Raw genomic sequence first — 21719 nt, 5'->3', positions numbered from 1 at the left:
GGCATATGCTAAAAAGTGTCAACCATTACAGAGAAATCTAACAGATATCACTAAAGACTGCTGCTACAGACACAGAGTAGACTGAATGTATTAACAGTAACTGGCAGACAACCAAATGTTTGGAAATGTTAGAGGAGAAACATTTAAAAAAAATCACACCTCTGCTACTAATTTAATTTAAATACTAAATAATGATAGTAACACTGTTAACTCAGAGATACTCAGTTGTTGTTATGTCAAACTGAAGTATTCCACTGAACAGTACAAGATCATCTTCCAATGTGTTTTTTTGAGCTGGTAAAAATTTGTTTCTTTACTGAAAGCAATATTTGTACATGCATGAATTCTGTCAGATCATCTCTTTAGGATGTCTTCTTTCAATCTTTCCATCAAAAACCTTCTCTGTGACTACTGAACTATTTATCTTCAAAGAGCCCAATGTACATTCAAATTATCTTGCAGTTTTACTGGACATTTTTCTCAGGCAGAAGGGGGTGAATATCAGTTTGTTTAGTGTCTACCTAAATATAATTTATTTAAAAAATATTGACCCAGTCTATCGTTATAGTGTATTGCTACTTCAACCTGATTACAAAGGAAAACTTCATCCATAATTTCTTATCTGTTGCTTGTTATGAAGCTAAATACTTAAATCTAAAGGATTACACACAGAAGAAGTCTATGTTCCAGCAGGAGGAGGCAGATATATGTTGTAACATTAGGTAGTCTCTGACTTTTTCAAAAATATAATTAAAATCACTTTCTCCAAAGGAAATGGTAGAAGAACTGAAAAATATAAACAATGTCCTGTTTCTCACACAAAAAAGAAATATCTTTCCTCCCCTCCTCTTTCTTAAAAAAAGCTTTTCTGAAACTCCTGCAATGAAAGGTAGAGTGATTGTCATCATCCTAGTGCAGTCAGATCTTAAAGCAGTTTTCTGATCTTGTGGAGAATTTGTCTTAAGAGAACGGGCACAAGAGTTTCTCCTATCTGATGATCGTTTGATTAATGACTGTTATCGGATCAGCTGTAAAGCCTCGCTGAGTCTTTCTCATTGAGAGAGAATCTCACACAATAGTTTCCTTCTTTCTGCCTCCTAAACTTATGCCTGAATCCTGCTTATTTAAAGCATGACTTTTCTTCATTGTCATTTATCATTTAGCTGACTGGCCAGATCCACCACTTAGCACACTGAATGAGGTCTCCAGACTTGGGAGTTAAGATGCATGAGAAGTTTGCATTTCTTGCTTCTTAGTGCATGCTTGCTATCTTTAATCATCATAAAGACCATTTATCTAGTGAGAGATTTCTCTTTCCCTCTCTTTTAAAGAAGATTGTAGCTTCTGAACAACGTTGCTTTCATTTTTGTTTTTATTTTTTCTCAAAAAAGATTAAATATAATATTGTAATTCCTTTATAAGACCTGACATGTAAAACATCACAGCTAAACCATAAGTAAAGAGAGGATGTCATAATTGGAGCTGATGAAGAATCAGATTTTTTTTTTTCACTGTGAAATAAAATTTCTATGCTGTTGTGAGCAAAACTCTCTTTTGGAAAGATGATTTAGTCTGATGAGAAATTCTGTTTGAAATTATGAGAAGCTAGCTTCTGCAGAGTAACTTCAAGTTCTGAGGAAGTCCTCTAGCTCTGTAATAAGACCTGTGTATATACTACGACTGTTAGACAACTGAACTCAATTTTTCATTCACAATCAGAAGAAACCTATTTTAAACACAGTAGAAAAGATTTATCTAAAAGATCATGCTCAAGCACAATTTAAAATTATCATTCATAACAAACGGATTACTTTATCTGGGTTTTGGATTGTTGGGCTTTTTTTTTTTTTCAGTTCTTCAAACCAATTTGGCACAAGAGAAACTGGTGTTACTGTAGAAAAGAGCAACCATGATACAGTCCATGTATGTCTTTCCCAGACTGAAAGAGATTTTAGTACTCTTGTTTTGAAATGGTTCCTGACTTGAGACATATATGTATATTAAGAATTGCAGAGGTAATTTGGGCCCTATCTTAATTAATAATGTTTTCCCTTTTCCTTTGTCAGTGACAGCTTACGAAGACCTATCATTATAAGTACAGATTCAGTCTTGAAGCAAATATCTGAGCTTCATCAGAAGGGCTTATATGAAATGCAGATTTCAGTTTGTGTAATAACAATGCTTAAATCATGTTAGTCCCTTCAGTAATATCTTACGGGCAAATGAACTATATCACCAATGGATTTGATTTTACAATAGAGTTCTCTAAGTTCAATAAATCATTAGGAGCACAAAATGTCCCGCTGATGTGAATGGGAAACTTAGGGTGAGGAAAGACAGCTCATCTTATTCCACTGATATCCACATAAATTACTTGGAGTGTTTCTTTAGCTCTGATACCTGGTGTAAGTATATATTTTACCCAGGTAGATATAACTTGATCGGTACAGTGTTAATAACAATTATATGTTATCTGTGAACATTTAACATTTGAGTTTGGTTTGCTTCTTTACTGAGACACAATTGACAGCAATTCAGGGACCTGTTTGGAAGAATCTGATGGTACATGGCCCTGGAGAGATGAGAAGTCCAGGACATCCAATTGATTTTCAGGGATCACCTCCTCCAAGCTCAAGAATGGTTCATCTCAGTGATCAGGAAACTGAACAAAGGTGGCAAGAGGCCTGCATGAATGAACAAGGAGCTACTGATACCATTGGCCTTGTCCCATCAATCCAGCCTGTCCAGATCCCTCTGCAGAGCCTTCCTACCCTCAAGCAGATCCCACCCAACTTGATGTTGTCTGTAAACTTACTGAGGGTGCACTTGATCCCCTCATCCAGGTTGTTGACAAAGACATTAAAGAGAACTGGCCTTAATACTCAGCCCTGAGGAACACCACTTGTTACCAGATGCCAATTAGACTTAACTCCATTCATCACATTTTGGGCTTAGCCATCCAGCCAGAATTTTATGCAGTGAACGGTACGCCCGTCCAGGCCATGAGCAGCCAGTTTCTCCAGGAGAATGCTGTGAGAAAGGGTGTCAAAGGCTTTACTAGAGTCTGGGTAGACAATATGCACAGCCTTTCCTTCCTCCACTAAGTGGGTCACCTTGTCATAGAAGGAGATCGTGCTAGTCAAGCAGGACCTGCCTTTCATGAATGCATGCTGACTGGGCCTGATCACCTGGTTGTCCTGTGTGTGCTGCGTGATGGCACTCAAGATGATCTGCTCCGTAACCTTCTCCAACACCAAGGTCAGACCAACAGGCCTGTACTTCCCTGGATCCTCCTTTTGGCCCTTCTTGTAGAGAGCTGTCCCGTTTACTAACCTCCAGTCAACTGTGACCTCCCCAGTTAGCCAGGACTGCTGATAAATGACCGACAGTGGCTTGGTAAGCACCTCCACCAGCTCCCTCTGTACCCTTGGGTGGATCCCAACCACTCCCATAGACTTGTGTGTGTAGTGGTGTAGCAGGTTGCTAACTATCTCCTCTTGGATTATGGGGGCTTCATTCTGCTCCCTGTCCCTGTTGTACAGCTAAGGGGACTGGGTACCCTGAGAAGAACTGATCTTACTGTTAAATACTGGTGCAAAGAAGGCATTAAGTATCTCAGCCTTTTCCTCATCCTTTGTTAATATGTTTGCCCCTGCATCCAAAAAAGGATGAAGATTCTCCTTAGTCGTCCTTTTGTTATTAATGTATTTATATAACCATATTTTATTGTCTTTATGGCAGTAACCAGATTAAGTTCTAGTTGGGCTTTGGCCTTCTAATTTTCTCCCTGCATAACCTCATGACATCCTTGTAGTTCTCCTGAGTTGCCTGCCCCTTCTTCCATAGGTCATAAACTCTCTTTTTTTGCCTGAGTTCCAGCCAAAGCTCATCTGTTCAGCCAGGCTGGTCTTTTTCCTCGCTGGCTTGTCTTTCAGCACGTGGGCATGGCCTGCTCCTGTACTTGTAAGATTTCATTCTTAAAGAAAGTCCAGCCTTCCTGGACTCCTTTGCCCTTCAGGCCTGCTTCCCAATGGATTCTGTCAACCAGGCTCCTACATAGAAAAATATATGCCCTCCAGAAGTCCAAGGTAGAAGTTCTGCTAATGCCAATCCTTATTTATCTGAGAATTGAAAACTCTATCATTTTGTGATTGTTGTGCCCAAGATGACCTCTAACTGTCACATCACCCACAAGTCCTTCTCTGTTTGCAAACAACAGGTCCAGAAGGGTGCCTTCCCTTGTTGGCTCCCTCACCAACTATGTCAGGAAATTATCATATTCCACACAATCCAGGAACCTCGTAGACTGTTTCCTCTCTGCTGTATTGAATTTCCAGAAGACATTTGGTAACTTGAAGTCCCCAGGAGACCAAGGGCTGATGATCTTGAGACTTCTCACAGCTGCTTATAAAATATTTTGTCTGCCTCTTTGTCCTGGCTGGGTGGTCTATAACAGACTCCCACCAGGATACATGCCTTGTTGGCCTTCTCCCTGATTCTTACCCATAAACACTCAACCCTATCCCCATCGTCAAGCTCTAGACAATCAAAACACTGCCTAATGTACAGGGCTAACCCATCACCTCTCCTTCCTTGCCTATACCTTCTGAAGAGTTTATAACCATCCATTGCAGCACTCCAGTTGTGTGAGTCATCCCACCGTGTTTCCATGATGGCAAGTCTATCATTGTTTTCCTGCTGCACAATGGCTTCCAGCTCCTCCTGTTTGTTATTTATGCTGCGTGCATTGGTGTGGATGCACTCCAGCTGGGCTATTGATCCTGCCACCTTTTTGTGGGTAGAAGCCCCAGTTCCTTCATGACCATTCTTGAATGGGGTGAGGTCCTTGGTGAAAAAGGGTTCAGAGAAGACTGAATTACTAAATGCCTTCCTTGCTTCAGTCTCTAGTGGTAAACCAGCCTTGGGCAATCTCAGACCCCTGAGATCAGTAGAAATGTCTAGGGCAAGGATGACTTGGACGAGGACCAGGTGAGGGAGCACTCTAAACAAACTGGACATACACAGACCCATGGGACCTGATGGCATGCATCCATGAGTACTGAGTGAAGTCAGTTATCTTGGAAGGTCATGACAATTGAGGGAGGTTCCCAAGGGCTGGAAGAAGACAAATGTCACTCCAATCCTCAAGAAGGGCAAGGACAAGGATTGAGGGAACTCTAGGTCAGTTAGTCTCACCTTTACACCTGGCAAGGTGATAGAGCAAATAGTCCTGGTCACCTTCTTTGAACATATTAAGGACAGGAAGATGACTGAAAATAGTCGCCATTGATTTACAAATGGGAAATCTGTCCTGACAGTAACAGCCTTCTGCAATGAGATGACTGGCTTGATGGTTGAGTGGAGAGCTCTGAATATTGTTTATCTTGATTTTAGCAAGCCTTTCAACACAGGCTCCCATACTATCCTCATTGACAAACTGTTGAAACACCAACTTGATAAGGAGACAGTGACGTGGCCTGAAAACTGTCTGAACTGCCAAGCTCAAAGGGTCATGGTCAACAGCATGAAGAATAGCTGGCAGTCACCAGTAATGGTGTACCCCAGCGACTGATACTGCAGCCAGTACTATTTAATATCTTCATAAATTACCTATATAATGGGACAGAGTGCACTCTCGGCAAGTTTGCGGATGATACAAAACTAGAGTGTCTGATACAACATATGGTTGTGCTTCCATTCAGAAAAATGGGGAGACAGGAAGTTAATGAAGTTCAACAAAGGGAAGTAAAGAGTCTGCATCTAAGGAATAACCAGTACAGACTGGCCAGAAAGCTGAAAAACAGGTTTGTAGAAAAGGTCCTGGGGGTCCTGATGGATGCCAAACTGAACACGAGCTAGCAGTGTGCCCTTGGGGCAAAGAATGCCACCAGAGTCCTGGGATACATTCAGCAAAGCACTGCCAAGGGCTTGAGGGATGTGATCCTTCTCCTCTGTTCAGCACTGGTGAGGTGCATTTGGAGGTGCTGTATCCAGTAGTCTTTCCCCCATTGCAGGAAAGACATGGGCGTACTGGAGCGAGCTCAGCAAAAGGTGACACTGATGATTAAGGGACTAGAGCATCAGACATATAAAGAGAGGCTGAAAGAGCTGGGACTGTTCAGCCTGGAGAAGAGAAAGCACAGGAGGATCTCATCAATATGTATAAATATCTAGGAAGCAAAGGAGGCAGAACCAAACTCCTCAGTGGTGCCCACTGACAGAACAAGGGGCAATGAGCAGAAACTGAAACACAGGAAATTCGCTTTAAAGAAAAGAGCAAAACTATTGCTGTAAGGATTACTGGATGTAATATCGATGTATTACTGGAACAGGTTGGTCAGAGAAGTTGTGGATTCTCCATCCCTGCAGTTATTCAGAACCTGACTGGACATGGGCCTGAGCAATCTGTTTTAAATGACCCTTCTCTGAACAAGAGAACCAAATGTTCTCTGGACGCTTTTGTCTGTTATTCTCTGATTTTGTGACAGGAATTATACTGAGAATACCGTTCATTAATATAATGCTATTTGAATTATACTAGTATTTTTTCATATTTTTTTTAAACAGGCAAATTAAAAGGCAGAAGTAAACTCTATACGTGTTTATTTCTCACTTTAAAAAAGAAACTAAAAGTTCTTTGATGAAATTTTTAACCAGTCAACTATTTTGTGCCAATTCCATCTGTTGTTAGATGCTTTCCAAACTCATTAAAAGTATCCAGATGTTATAGTGATGAAGGCCATAGAAGCATCTAGATATTTAGAGTCGTGGAATGTTATCTATGTTATCTTTTCTAGCTCTTGCCTGATTAAAAGGGAGCTTGCTTGTGCTGATGTATTTTGAATTAATAGGTTACCTCAGTTTCCTAAATTAATGACAGTATTAATGCTACAGTTCATATGGAATTTTGACAGAAAAAAAAAATCACACAAATGGAAAAGTATAAAAAGTATAGAAATGTATTTTGTTTATTTTTTAGGAAATATGTAAAATAGTGTCAGAACTATGAAAATTCTAAGAGAAAAGCTTCTTTGGGTACTATAGCATTGTTAATCTTGTGAAATAAAATACACCCAAATATCTGAGAAATAGGTTAAGCCACAAAATACAGAGAAGATACTTTATTTTTAAATAGCATTGCTACAAAGCAGTGAAGTCTGAGACGAACACAAATTCAGGAATAATTTGCAGCTCAACTTTAGATGTCAAGTTTGGACATCTTATGTTTTTTCTAATAATCAGAATTTCCCTTCTTGTGACATAGTCTCAGCCAATCGGGTATCAGTCACTGATGTACTACAGTATTTCACAGCTGATTTAAAGAAAAATAAGTATCCTAGCACAGAAAGAGGAAGGAAGATGATTTATGTTCTATCTCCACTGCTAGCTGCACCATACTCCCGCCTGACTTGAGGAAGCAGCTTGATTCACTTAAACTTAAATTGATCATAAACTTGTTGACTCAAAACCCCTTACTTTAGTTTGCTGCTGTTTCTTATTAACTACTTTGTACCAGTAGGTCCTATTTGTTGGTGCTTTGTGATATCTCACCCATACTAGTCACCTTAAATCTCTTCATAATATATTTGATTTCAAACCAATGATAACTTTTGGTTGCCTTCTCAGATGTTCTCTGTATTTTATTAAGAAATACAGAACCGGTAGTGAAAAAACAGCACAAATGATACGTTGACCTTTCTATTTCCAAAATGGCCAATTTTAAGTCACATATTCGTTCACTTTCTTCACTGTTCTACCCTTAGACAGGGAAGTGCTTAAGTCAAAGCTGGAGGCAACAGCAATCTTGAAATACTTAAGAAATGTAGAAACGACCTTTGAATTTGGCTTACTACACAGTATAATTGCTGTGTAAATATTTTATGATGACCCATTACAACACAAATATACCTTATAGATTTTATTTTTACAGTTTTCCCAGGATAAAGCTCTTGATAATAGTTATTTCTGCTTGTTAGGTTATGCCTCAGTACTTGCCTGAATTTTCCTTACATAGTCTGCTACTTAATTCAAAATGGTAAATGGCAGTGGAAATCACAAGAAACTTTACTTGGTTCAACGGCAAAATGAAATCCATTGAGTATGAAAATAAGATTTTATAAAAGTACAAATGTGATAGAAACAATTAGCTGGATAAATTTTGTTAGTTATCTTTAGCAACACCAAAGAGAAGACTTGGACGTAGCTAAATATTATTTTAAAAATAAGAAGAGCTAATAAAGCCAACAATGTTTAATTTTCTGGTGATTGAAGGAAGAAATCATGGAGATAATGTAGCATTTCACCTATGGTTTCTCCTAAAAATGGACAAAAGTCTTCCGATTTCTACCTTTGTTTGAACATTTCATAAATATAACATCCAGCCTTTCCATTCAAAAAGAGGTTTTCTTTGAAAAAATTGACTTTTTTAAAAGGGAGTATGATAAAATCCTGAGTTGGCGAGGTGGAACTGCTTTTTTTTAAAAACAGTCAAAAAAAGAAAAGAAAAAAGTTAACAATTTGAAGACTTCACATTTTTAATATACTATTTTTAAAGCTTTAAGGTGTGTAAACTGGAAGAACTGTAGGTGCCGACTTCATCCTTTATAACAAAATATACTAGATAAACATATTATAGAACATATGGAAACCAATATAATCTGGTAGCAACACATTGGATTATTTATCCCAAAGTGTTTAACCTGGATAATGAACCAGAATTGTTTCTACTTCTCTTTATAGGTGTTCCAGTACCTAGAAATGTCTAACTACTTCTACCCTTTTACTTTATACTCCTTGAGACATTTGACCCTCCATTGCTAATAATGGTGATAAAATTAGGATGTAAATGTTTAGTACGTACTAGGGCCAGAATTAATACAAACAATTCTTTTTTTCTTTTTTTTACTGTTTACTTGTATAGAAAGAGCAAACACCTGTGATGTGAAAGTGCTGCACAGACCTTTGAACTTAAGTGCAAAAATAACATTCTTGAATTGAGTTGTTCTACTAGCACGACTTTAAAAAAATAATAATTTTTGTGATTCAGTGTATGTATTCTGAAAAGTGTTTGTTGCTTTGGGTCAGTTGCTGATTTACTTCGCAAAGGTAAATATGCACTGAATATTGATGTTCTTAAGAAAAATGGAACATTCCAAGGTAAGTAAAACCTACAGAGGCTTATCAACAAAATTAATTAATAAAGTACAATATACAGCAATATGCTTAGAATTATAAAGGAGGATATTGCACTGAGAATTTAGATGTGCGTTGGGTGGGGGAAAGCAGAGAATTTGGAAGTATATCCAATAGCATAAAAATGGATTTGTTCTCTTATTACTGGAATCTCTTAACGAATATCTGATTTGTGTACCTTCATTGTCTTTTATATATATAGAATGACAGTTTTATTAATATACTGCTGTAATGGTATGAAAATTAACTTTAAACACCAGGACAGCTGATTAAGAGATCAGAGAAACCTATCAATAATAAAATTTTTAATTTAAATATTTTAAAAACAATATACTAATGTATATTTTGTTCTTTTCTTTTTTTTTTTTCCCTTCCCATTCTCTCCTCCTTTTTTTTTGCCCATTGGTACCTCTTGCTTTTTCTCCTTCCTGTTTGGTCAGTGGTTTTTGGACAGTTTGTATTTTTCCAGACATCACTCCATGATGTAGTTGAAGTATATGATGGCCCAACTTTGCAGTCCTCTTTGTTATCCTCTCTCTCAGGATCTCATTCAGGTATCCTTTAACAGAACTTTAATTAATTTTTTATTTATTTTTTATGAACCTAGAAAGACAGTGTAGGCAGAAAAAAGAAGAAAAAAATTATTGTTATAGTTTCTTACATACAGTTCAGGTAAATATATTAAATCAGGATTTTGAACTAAAAGCCTAATCACTCAAAACTCTTTGCATCAATGAATAAAAGAAAGTAAAATTAAATCTATTTTTATACACTTTTTTTCTTTTGGTATTTAGCTATGATAGTGAGTGGTTTTGGCTTCTTACTGTGTGCCTTTATGACTTTTATCTAGTGAGCAGTTTGAAATGGGTATTATATATTTAAAAGGGAAAGCAATGTATATTTGTAGCAAAGTAAAATTGTATCGATTAGTGCACATTGACTCAGTTAAAAGAGGTATTGGGTTGGTGTGTTGTTTTTTTTTCTGTTTGTTTCTTTTTTTTTTTTTTTTAAAGGAAGAGAACAACAAATATTCCTAATAACTGAGATAAGCTTTAGTCCCCTTTTTCTAGAACAACATGATACTGCCAATGTAAAATATTGAAATCACATATATCTTGCAAAGTTTACTGAAGCAGAACAGGGTTTTGGGAGGGTTATTCCTAGCTGCAAAGATGTTGACAGGTATTTGGAATGTTTCCTTGGTAAAAAAGTGGTTATGATAGCTTTGTATTTGCTTTGTTTGAGTAGGTGAATCCCTTCCATTGAGCTCAGGTAACCAGATCACGGTTAGATTTACTTCAGTTGGACCAATAACAGCTAAAGGATTTCATTTTGTTTATCAAGGTGAGACAACCTGGAAAAATGTGTACATTTATGCTTTTCATCACACCTGGTAAACCATCAGAGGAACAGGCTGAGAATGTAGAGGAAAGTAATAGTCTGCTAACAATGTAACAAGTTTCACTATTTCTGCATGTTTTGAAAAATATCTAGGACCATTCTTTTAATCTGTATTTTAAAGCTTAAATCAAATATTTAAGAAGCATAAGAGAGGTTCCAGATTTAAGAAAACAGTTATACAAAGCAGCTGTTTCTGTTTGCTAATCTGGTTGACGAATGTTAGATCCATCTGGCTGCTCAAACTGGTTTATCTCTCAATTTAAATATGAATAACTTTAAGTGTTATTACCTGTGGCTGAATCAGTGATCTTGCAGCTATTAAGATACTTCTTCTTGGTTTACATTATTTGCCTTTTTATGGGTCAAACACAGAAATGGTTATCCATCAATACTTGCAAATGCAATTCATTCTTTCATTAAATTTAAATCCTGATCTGACAATAAGAATACACATTTAGAATTCCACAGGAATAAATGTAATTACCTATCTGACACAGGAATGTTATTCTGAAACCATGTATTAGCTGAATATTTCATCGTAGTATTTCTTTCCAGTGCCATGTTAGAAAGGTTTCAGCATGGATTTTATATGTTGCTTTTAATCTTGGCGAGGATATCAGTACTATGCTGTTATAAATAGTAACTCAGACATCAAAAGTATGCAATCCGTATTGTGAAGATTCATTTGGGGATTATGAAAATGCTCTTAACTGGCAAATAATCAAATGTTAATTCCAGTCATTTTGAATATTTGTGGTTCAAAATCTGTATTCCTCCACCAAATCTAAATTTAAAAATCCATAATTGTTTGCATGTTTGCAGCTGTTCCAAGAACAAGTGCAACACAGTGTAGCTCTGTGCCTGAACCGAGATTTGGAAAAAGGATTGGAAATGAATTTGCAGTTGGGTCATTGGTTCTTTTTGAGTGCAATCCAGGCTACATCCTCCATGGGTCAACAGCAATTAGATGTGATACAGTACCAAATGCATTGGCACAGTGGAATGATTCACTCCCTACATGTGTTGGTGAGTTCTTAAGGCTTTTTAATAGAACTAATTACTGCCTAAAGTGTAGACCATTCTCTCTATCGGAAAGTGTTCTTCCTTTGTCATGTCTACAGTATTTTATTCTTGCTTACTTTTATTCACTTTCTTCTTCATTCAAGGTTAAGATTTTATTCCCTTTTCTATTCTAACCTTGCTGTGACATTTCACGATTTTCATGAACATATTCTGCTGCTATAAATTATACGTTAGCTTCTTCTACATTAACATCAGTGACAGTCCCTGGCTGTCCCTTAATCAAGACGCAGAAATATCAGTTTGAGCCCTGAGTGCTTGCGAGACTAAGATGATCTCACCTTGCAGATCTCTAATAAGATATTGCAAGCTATTAGAAAGAACATTACTATATGAAAGATTTTAAAATAGTTATGCTAATATTTCAATGCTTGTCGGAAAAAAACAGTAATTTTTCAGATCAGAAAACATACTTTGTATGGTTCTATTCACACAAGATTAAATTCTCTAAATTAAATTGTTAAATTAATGTACATCCATTGACATTTATAAAGCTGATTTGCACCGACTGGAAATCTGGTGATTGTGCTGAAAAGCCCCACAGTAAAGAGATAAAATTCGAATGGTACATTTTTCCACAGGTTTACGTCAAGGGCAAATATGATACATTTACATACTATGTTTCATTCGAGCTTGGCTTTTTTTTTATATGGGAAAAAATAATTTATTTATAAATGAATTAAAATTGGTTATCATTTGCACAGATGTTTTTGCAATGCCATCAAACTTTTCCACCTGTAACATCTGTTGCAGTACTGACTGCATTATACATTAATTTTGTGCAAATTGAATACATTGAAAACTATTAATTTTGAGGATGAAGACATCTGAAGAATTCCATTCCCAACCAAAACAGTAAATATATTTATGAGTTAGTTACTTTACTTTTCTTGACAGAGCACAGATTTTGTATAAAAATGATCCTGAAGCATGCAAAAAAACCCCACATTATGATATTGACTCCAGCATTAAGAAGTACATAAGCACAATTTGAGATGAGTGGTGGAAAAGAAAACAGAGAACGTTTTTTCATCAGGTCGATTTTGAATCTTCCATGCTAATCAGCTGATGCTACATGGTAGAATCTGACTGGTTTTCAGTAAAATAAAAGATTTTCTCCAAAATACTAAAATCCTGATAGAAATCAAGACTAAATATTAATAGTGTGATTAAGCAGCTGTTATACACAATTATTGTTTATTTAGACTGTTTCAGGCATAGGAATTGAACTACAATTTTTATATAAATAAGAAGCTGAAGTATATAGCTATATTCTATTTATTACAGCTTGATCAGTAGAATTTTACTATTTACCCCCTTGGAATGTATTCCCTTTGTATTTCAGATATAACAACTCAAATGTTGAAATAATTATTTTGGCTATTGATCACAGTATATTATTGATATTTTAATACATGATTTAGTCTGTGAAAGAGCAAGCTTCTGTCCCTAGGCAAGTTGAACTGAGAAAGGGTTACAGGCCACCTTATGTGTGAAAATCACTGTGCCAATAAAGGTGATAAAATATATATGAGGTGAAAATTGCATTGAACTAAATCAGTTTAATAATTGAAGTGGTAGACATGACCATATTAAATTGCCTTAACTCTAGTGAATGCTTGAATATTTCCTTACAGATAGCAGACATCAATCATTCTGTCTGTTCAGCCTTTTATGAGTAATTATTTAAACACTTTAAGTGACACTGACCTTCAGTTTATACATGTAGTTCCCAACAGATTCTATCAATTATATGCCACATAAAATGTAGCTGCAGTATTCATTATTAAGATAAGTTGCATTCTTGTACATATTTTCTAAATCTTCATATTTGCATCTAATGAAATCAGTTCAGAACTTAGTAGTGTTGCTCAGAAGTGATATATTAACTTCTAATGGTTTTGATAAACCATCTCATCAATCTTTTCCTTCAACTTAAATACCAATAGAATATCTGTATCTAGATTAAGTGGTAATGTTCTTTGTCCCTGTTAGAGCATCTAAAGATCTAGACAAGATACATTCAAGTTGAATATTCAGAGGAGAAACTTGGTGGTACTGAATGCCTCTGTGCTATTTCATGCATAATACTTATATTAATCCATGGGCACGGGTGTGATGAGTGCAGTCTTGCAAGCATTTAGCAATTTCTTTACTAATGTGATAGATATATAGTCTGTAATGGGATAACTCACACAAGCAAAGAGAACAGTCAAGGAGTTGAAACTGGTGCTATTAATTATTTAGATAAGAACAAAGTAGCAATATTTTGCTTTTTTAGTTTTCATCTTTTGTACTAACACAATACTTAACTGTTCAAACTTCATTCTTAACCCCTAAAAATAATGCTTTATTTTTGTAAGATTACTAGGAGACAATGGAATGGATTTCACTTTGCTAAGGTGAAAATAGATAAGGGGAATATGAGCATGATTCTGCCAGGTAGAAAACTGTCAGAACTCTAATTTTCCTCTCTTCTTTTTTGGTCATTTAAAAGAAGGTTTCTGAGATACAAGATTTTATTTTCCAGAGGCAAATATAAATTTTTTAATGTAGCATAAATTTACAAAAGTTTTTAGCCATCGTGTGTTGAACATTGTGTAAGCTTTTATACTAACTTTTCTCACTTCTGAAGCTTCATAATTCTTTTCTTGCCTTGTGCATTTCCATTTAGTGCCCTGTGGTGGAGTTTTAACAAAGCGCAAAGGGACCATTTTGTCTCCTGGTTACCCTGAGCCTTATGACAACAATCTGAATTGTGTGTGGAAGATCACAGTACCAGAGGGAGCTGGGATTCAAGTACGTATACTTGCTATTTGCTTGTTATCATGTTTAAAACCATTTTTCCTGATGCAAAAGCATGGAAAAATCATTAATTAATATATTTTTCTGTCTCACTAATGATTCTCATAATGGAATTTATTGCCATTTTTTTAATTCACGCAGTTCTTAAAAGTTGTAAGATTTACAAAAATTGTAAAAGATGCACTTGTAGCTTTTTACTTAGAAGAAAATCACCAATAACTTAAAATGTGTTATTTCAATAGGTCGGTGACTTTTTGTAAGCCAAAGGAAATAGATAGGCTTTCCTGTGATATTATTTTCCTCCCTCAAAAATAGATAAATCTCCTCGAACGGCACGAAATTAAATGTGTTACTTCTATGGACAAGTTGTATAAGTTTTCTTAGAAACTTTGTTATTTCCTTTATAGTTATGGAAGTTCATTGTGATATAAAGATGCCTCAGTATGTTTCAACAGGAGATAGGAACGGATCCTTCAAAATATTTTCAGAATTCTCATTTACTAACATTTAGATTAAGAACTTCATGGAACACATAGCAGAAAAGTATCAATTAAGCAAAGTCATGTATATCTCACTTTTTATAATTCACTAAAGAAACTGTCAGAAATCTAGTTATCGGAAAGGCAGTTGTGTTTAATAAATTAAAACTTTAAATTAAAAATTTTAAAAAATTAAAAGCAACATCTGATCAAATTTCTAACAAAACTCATATCAAGAAACCAGGGTAGCAAGTTTTCTATGTTTACCCATGATTTAAAATATAACTACTGTAGAAAATGAATAAATAAAGAGCTCAGTTTCTGTACACAAAGGTTTAATAATGAAAATCAGCAAAAAACATTGTGGACAGTTTATTAAAGCTGTATTTTTAATAAATTACATCACAGAGCTTTTAAGGTATTCTACTGTGTCAAGGTAAGTTTTAAAAATAGTATGAGTTTATACTTTGCTACTTTATAAGCATTCAGAAAAAATCTATTTTTTGTTTTAAATAACAAAACATTTAAATTTTGTTTTAAATAACAAAAAATACTTAAGAAAAACATAAAAACTTTACAGAAGAACACAGCAATCATCACAAATACAACATAAGTCCATACATGATTATATTTATGAGTTCAATTTTCAGAGATGCTAATGTCCATTAACAATAGTATTTAATAACCTAAATCAGTTTTGAGACTGATTTTGAGAAATGCTACTTGATATAAACTTGATATAAACAGTTGACTACTTTAGGATACTTTGTTCTGTGTATTTCTTATATAATCAGTAATGTAAGTTAAACACTAGGAGGATAATTCATAGGATTTAAATTAGACATTAATTGGCATCCTGACTTAGGCAGTCACTGTTGCTTTTTGGAAGTGTTTAGCTCTTATCGCAGACTGTATTAGGTGACTAAATTGCTAACTTTGATTTCAAGTTAAGTGTCTAATCTGCATGATATTCTTTTGTTCCAGAGTCATAAGAAAAAAAGACATATATTTACTTGCTTCCTTTATTCTAATTCTCTGTGGTATTTTGCTGAGCTTGCGAATACCATCCTTCCTTTCTATTATCACTTACTGAAAAAGTTAATCATTTATACTTATACAAATGTAATGACAACAGGGCAGTTTCATGAACATACTCGTATGATTGTAATTAGGTCTGTAGAACATTTAATATTGTCACTGGAGCAGGACAGTCAAGTGTGATATTCATGCTTTATACTTTGAATCCTGCCTGATTTTGAGGGCTAGGTCTGAGGAAGATAAATCCCTGATATATTAAATTGAGTACAGATGATACAGGATCAGTAAGACAGAGTATACATCAGAAGTCATCATACCGTTTTTACTGACTTATTTTTCAGAACTGAGCTTTGCTTTGTATCTACAAATGACATTAAAAATGATATTGGAATTGTTTTGGTTTTATTTTTTTCACTTCATAGAAAAGAAAAAACCCTGAGTATACATATATAAAAATGGAATTGTTACTGTGAAAATCAGTTACTTGAGGCTACATTTGAAAACTTGGGTGGCTGATTTTGCCTGGCCTGAGATGCAGATATTCAAGATACTGTGATAACTAATGCTTTTGTGTTTATGTAAATGCATAAAATATCTGGACTTTTTTTCCTGACCAATATTTATTCCCTCAAAGTAACAAAGACACTTCCCCAGCTTTAAAGGAAATGAAAAGAATATATCACCAATGCATATTCCTCTGTGAAATGTGTAGATGGAATTTTAAACTATCTAGGTATAACAACTATCGACATGTGTGATTACTTTGTTGAATTTGTTGAAACAGTGTGATCAGATGTGAATGCTGAGCTGTCTCATATCAAATCGAAAAACAGACATTTAAAAGTAGATTTAGGTAAATATGGAGATTATGCACTAAAAACCTGCCTCCAGGCACCTAGTTTAAATACCTTACATTAGGAAATTAATCTACCGTGGCTCCTTATAAAGTTAGGGCAGAAAGGTACCTCGAGTAGACAATTCAAAACTAATATAGACTCTGGCTCTGAATCACTGCCTGAAGGTACGTCTGTCTATTTTTTGACTACATGGGGAAGTTAGGGCAAAATAGCATGAGTTGCACTAAAATAGATGTTTTAAATTAGGTAGTTTATGACAAATATAAAAACTGTAGTCAGCAGCAATCTGTCCCTGAAAACACATAAAAAACATTAGATAATTTGAAATTTGCTCTGAAGGTTACCTAGGTGTCTGCACTTCCAATTTGTTATGTCTTCAGAAATATTCCTGACAGAGACAACACCAATAAGTTTCACCTAAATCCCTTGTGAACCAAAAAATAAACAGATGAGTCTTAGAGTATTCTGAGAGATCAGATCCAGTGGGCATCGTCCAAGTATCTAAAACATGCTAACAGCCAGGGCCTCTCCATTGCTTCACTTCAAAAAAAAAAAAAAATCAAACCATCCTTTGGTTGTAGTATCTGACAAATTCCTACAAAAAATGCAATGTTTATGGTCCCCATCCAAGAAACAGGTAGGCAAACTGAACATTCCTTTTACTTAGAAGAAGATCCAAGTCATACATTTCACAAAAATAACCCCAAACTTCATGTCATGGTTTAGGCCAAATTGGCTACTGGGGACATGGGGGACCCCAGATGGGACCGACAGATGCTCCCCTCTACCCCTCTTCAAAGAGAGAGGCAGAGGAGGAAAAAGAGACTTATGAGTTTAGAAGGAACTAAACTAATTTAATGAAATACTAATAATAAAATAAAAGGAAATAATGAAATATATACAAAACCGTATCAAGCTCCCAGGAATGACAATCACGTCACCGCCTGGCACTGGGGCAGTCCCAGACTGGACTTAGTGAAAGATGGGAACTGGATTCTGGATCTGGATTCAGGATCGGGATCACAGGCAGACGAACAGAGTCCTCCTCAGACATCGGCCATTGAAGGATTAGAGAGTGACCCTTTGATCCCTCAGCTTTTATACTGAGCATGAGGCAGATAGGATGGAATACCCCGCTGGTCAGTTTCAGGTCACCTGTCCTGTCCGCTCCTCCCTGCAGGTGGGACCCCACTGAGCTTTTCCGCTTCCGACCCTCCAACGGGGCAAATAACAAAGTCGGTTGGCCTTGGGGCTTATAGCAATAAGTATAAGCAAGACCCTCTCTGCACACCATGCCTGGGCATCAGCTGTAAACATTGGTCTGATCACTCTGAGAGAGTGAACACTGTCTGCACAATATGCAGTTAATTTCAGTAGTTAGAAGAGGCCCAGCTAAGAAGCAAAGTTACTGATTAAAATTGGTTCTGTTTTACCTCAAACCAGGACACTTCATTACCTAGTAGTAGTGGAACTGGTGCTTATTTCTTCTATTGAAGTTTTTCCATTTTAGAGAAAATAAAAGGAAGAATAAGCAAGGCAGAAGAACAGTAAAAGAAGCATAATTCTTTAACTTAATGACTAAGGTACCCCTTTTTGAGAGTTGTTGGGGTTTCATCCATTCTACTGTCACTCTTTAAATGCTTTTCATTAAATAGCTATTTCACTAAAACAAAAAAATGCAAGACCATCTCCCCTCCAAAAAAAGAAGAGGAACCTGGGATTTCTTTACTTTGTGGGGAATGTTTTTACTATATAAGAGCAGATGCATCCTCCTTCTTGCAGTCTATCTGCTTAATGCTTTGTACCTCCTTATGAGTGGAAGGTTGTTGTCACCTCTGGAAGGAATCAAGTGAATGTTCTGCCTTTTGCTTATAGCATGCTAGTGAGTGTTCCTCCTCAGGAGATGAGTCAGTGATGAAGACAACCGAACACGGGAGTTTGCTCTTACCTGGAGGCAGAATGGAACATGGCAAGACAGATGAAACAGCATGCATTACTGTGGGACTGGTTTTAGCCCTGGATAAACTAGAGGGAATCACAAAGAAACTGCAGTAATGGACGATACCGTGTTTTATCTTCCCCTCAATGTCCTCCAAACAAGGGAATCATATTCTATACCCAGATGTTTTTCACAGTTTGACTCTTGTCGGAGGTAATATGTGGTTGTCACTAAGGGTTACAGGATTTAGAAGTCTGAATTGGCAATTAAATTAAATTAAAATGTTGCAAGGCAATTTTATTCACTTAATGGTGATTTTCCATTCTCTTTGACAATGAGAGCAAGACACAACTTTTCATGATTGAAAGCAACAGAGGCTACAATTTACATTTGTCTCTGCTCTTGAATACGGAGGGGAAGTTGATGTTCTTTACCTCACATTTTTCTTCATAGGTGCAAGTGGTGAGTTTTGCCACAGAACACAACTGGGATTCTTTAGACTTTTATGATGGTGCTGACAACAATGCTCCAAGGCTTGGAAGTTATTCAGGTGACTGAGAAATGTATCATAGATTCAATTCTTTATTGTAAACACACAGCTCTTTCTAGTTCTTTTGTGTGTGTGTGTGTGTGTGCGCGCGTGTGTGTATGTTTGCTTCTATAATTAACAACAGGTAGTTTTCTTTCTGTTTTAATCTGTCACCTCTTAGCAGATTGTCATAAAGATGAACATTTGAAAATGTTAGAAATTTAATAACATTCAGAGGCTCCCAAACTAGGCATCTATTAATCTCATTTTTTGCCCACTTTTATAGCAGAAACTCCTAGAAATGGACCTCTAAAACAGATGCTTCTTGAAATTGTTCATGACTAAATGATGCATTCTTTGTTCTCATTTTAGATAAATGAGATGGTTCTGTTTGCCTTACTTTTCCTTGTTTTGTTTTGTTTTATTCTACTTCATTCATGTGTACAGAATGAGATCACAGACGATAAGATTGTTGTGTTTTGCTGAAACAGAAATAAATAATCAGTCACATTTCTAAGAATAGCCCTACAAAATATGTTCAGAGCTGCTTGGCATATTTGACAGTTACATTTAAAATTATTCCAGTTACTCTCGCTTTTCTGAAAATCCTAGTGAATATTTTTCCTTTTGTGGATAAAGGCATGTAATATAAATTTATATTAGACCCCATTTCCCTGAGTGCCTACACTTCATGTCTCTGATATGGTGGTGCACTGAAAATGCAATAAAACTTTTATAGGGACAGATATTTGATAACATCCATGATGACAAAATATGGTGGAATTGGTTATGCGACCTTTTTCTCTCCCTCCTATCCTCTCTCCCCCTTTCCAGCCTTTCTCTTTATCTCTTTTTCTCTTTTTATACACACACACACTTATTTTTGTATTTAGTTATGTTTCTGTGCATTTCAGTAATGTTTTGATTTCTCTTTTCAGGAACAACCATACCTCCACTTCTGAACAGCACATCAAATAATCTGTACCTAAATTTTCAATCTGATATCAGTGTTTCAGCTGCTGGATTTCATCTTGAGTATACAGGTAATGCAGAGATATTCCATTAATTAAGAGTGCTTGCTGGTTCCAGACATCAGACGTACTTAAACTATATGAAAGAAGAATATTTAGTCCTATTGCACATAATAAGCTACATACTGTTACTTCAAAGCCATTGGTAAAATCTTCATTTAATTCCAAGGGAGCAAGGTCAATCCTGAAACATGTACTGTAAGGACTAGGAAGTCCAGTTTGTCTTGCTTTCACCTTTAATTTGGTTTTGCTCTCTGAAAAGCTTTTCTGAACATACAACAGCCAGGAGCAAAGGCAGGCATGTTCATGTGACAGTCCTAATACCAAGATACAACATATTTATACAATTCTTGCAGGCCAAGCCAACGTATTGATTGTGGGTGATCTCAGCTTAACTTCTTTGCCAACTAACAATTAATTGCTGATTCCGGTATTGAAGAAAAATAATACCAAACCAACCCTTAGGAAAAACTCCCCTGCTTCCCTCTGGACACCTACACACACACACACACACACTTTTCTGTTCTCCAGTGCCTTCATCACACACTCCGCTCAGTCCCTTTGGTGAGGCAAGGGCAGCACAGCAGATTGGGTCAGTCCCTGTGATGCCTTTAGGGTCCCCCCCCTCAGTGGCTGCTTGGGTGGGCACTGGGGCTCCAGCCCCTGCTCAGCCAGCTGCTTCGGCTCCAGCATCTGCTCGGTCCTGTTCTTCTCTCTGTCCTCCCTCACTGGGGTGTCCTCTTGCTCTGGCCTTGTTGCCAGCCCTGCAGCCCCACCCCCCAAAACCCGCAAATTACGTCCAATACAATAATAGATGTACTATACAGTATGTATTTTACATGTATGTGTAGGAGATGAACACTAATGACTCTCAGCGAATATGTGAGAATGAATAAACTGAAATTAGCAGCTGCGTTTCTTAACTAACTGACAAATGTTCACAGGTTGCTGAGAACACAGCAGAATAATTTCAAACGTTTTTATTATTGCTGAGTACCTCACCAGCGGAAAAGGCTGTAATTATAAACATACTTTCTGTCTAAATGAGATTGCCCGAGCTGACTGACCGGAATTCTGGCAATCACTAATATTTTGTTGCAGATATATTTTTTTTTTCTTCCCAGCTGTGCAGTTCCCTCTGCTAATATTGGTTCTGGTGTCTGATCTGCATAATTATGTCACGGTTATTTCTTGTCAGTTTTACAGTATGCAAATCCCATGCTCTGGTTGTCTGATTAGCCAGTCGGAGAACATGGCCTTGCAAAATTGCTGCCTGATCGCTTGTCTATAACTAAACGTTAATTACAGGTTAGAATTATCCTGCCATTTCCTTGCAGTGCAGATACTCTCAGCTGCTTACAACTTCAG

At 36.3% G+C, this 21719-nt stretch overlaps 1 protein-coding gene across 3 annotated transcripts in view; it reads left to right on the top strand.

Moving 5' to 3' along the window:
- CSMD3 (CUB and Sushi multiple domains 3) overlaps positions 1-21719 on the top strand; it is a gene marked incomplete at both ends in the record, with an annotated part of 716885 nt that overhangs the window by 570637 nt on the left and 124529 nt on the right. For 2 of the 3 annotated variants that reach the window (XM_082479075.1, XM_082479074.1), the window contains 6 exons: positions 9633-9746; positions 10441-10536; positions 11416-11619; positions 14348-14472; positions 19245-19341; positions 20259-20363. In XM_082479075.1, coding sequence (XP_082335201.1) covers positions 9633-9746; positions 10441-10536; positions 11416-11619; positions 14348-14472; positions 19245-19341; positions 20259-20363 — 741 coding nt within the window. The remainder of the gene's footprint in view (positions 1-9632; positions 9747-10440; positions 10537-11415; positions 11620-14347; positions 14473-19244; positions 19342-20258; positions 20364-21719) is intronic. The other variant, XM_082479076.1, reaches the window with a different exon arrangement.

Source organism: Vanellus vanellus (genome assembly GCF_965231255.1).
Source record: "Vanellus vanellus genome assembly, chromosome: 2".
NCBI classification, from domain to species: Eukaryota; Metazoa; Chordata; class Aves; order Charadriiformes; family Charadriidae; genus Vanellus; species Vanellus vanellus.
Note: the sequence above shows the minus strand (reverse complement) of the source record. Positions and strands in the feature narration are given on the sequence as shown.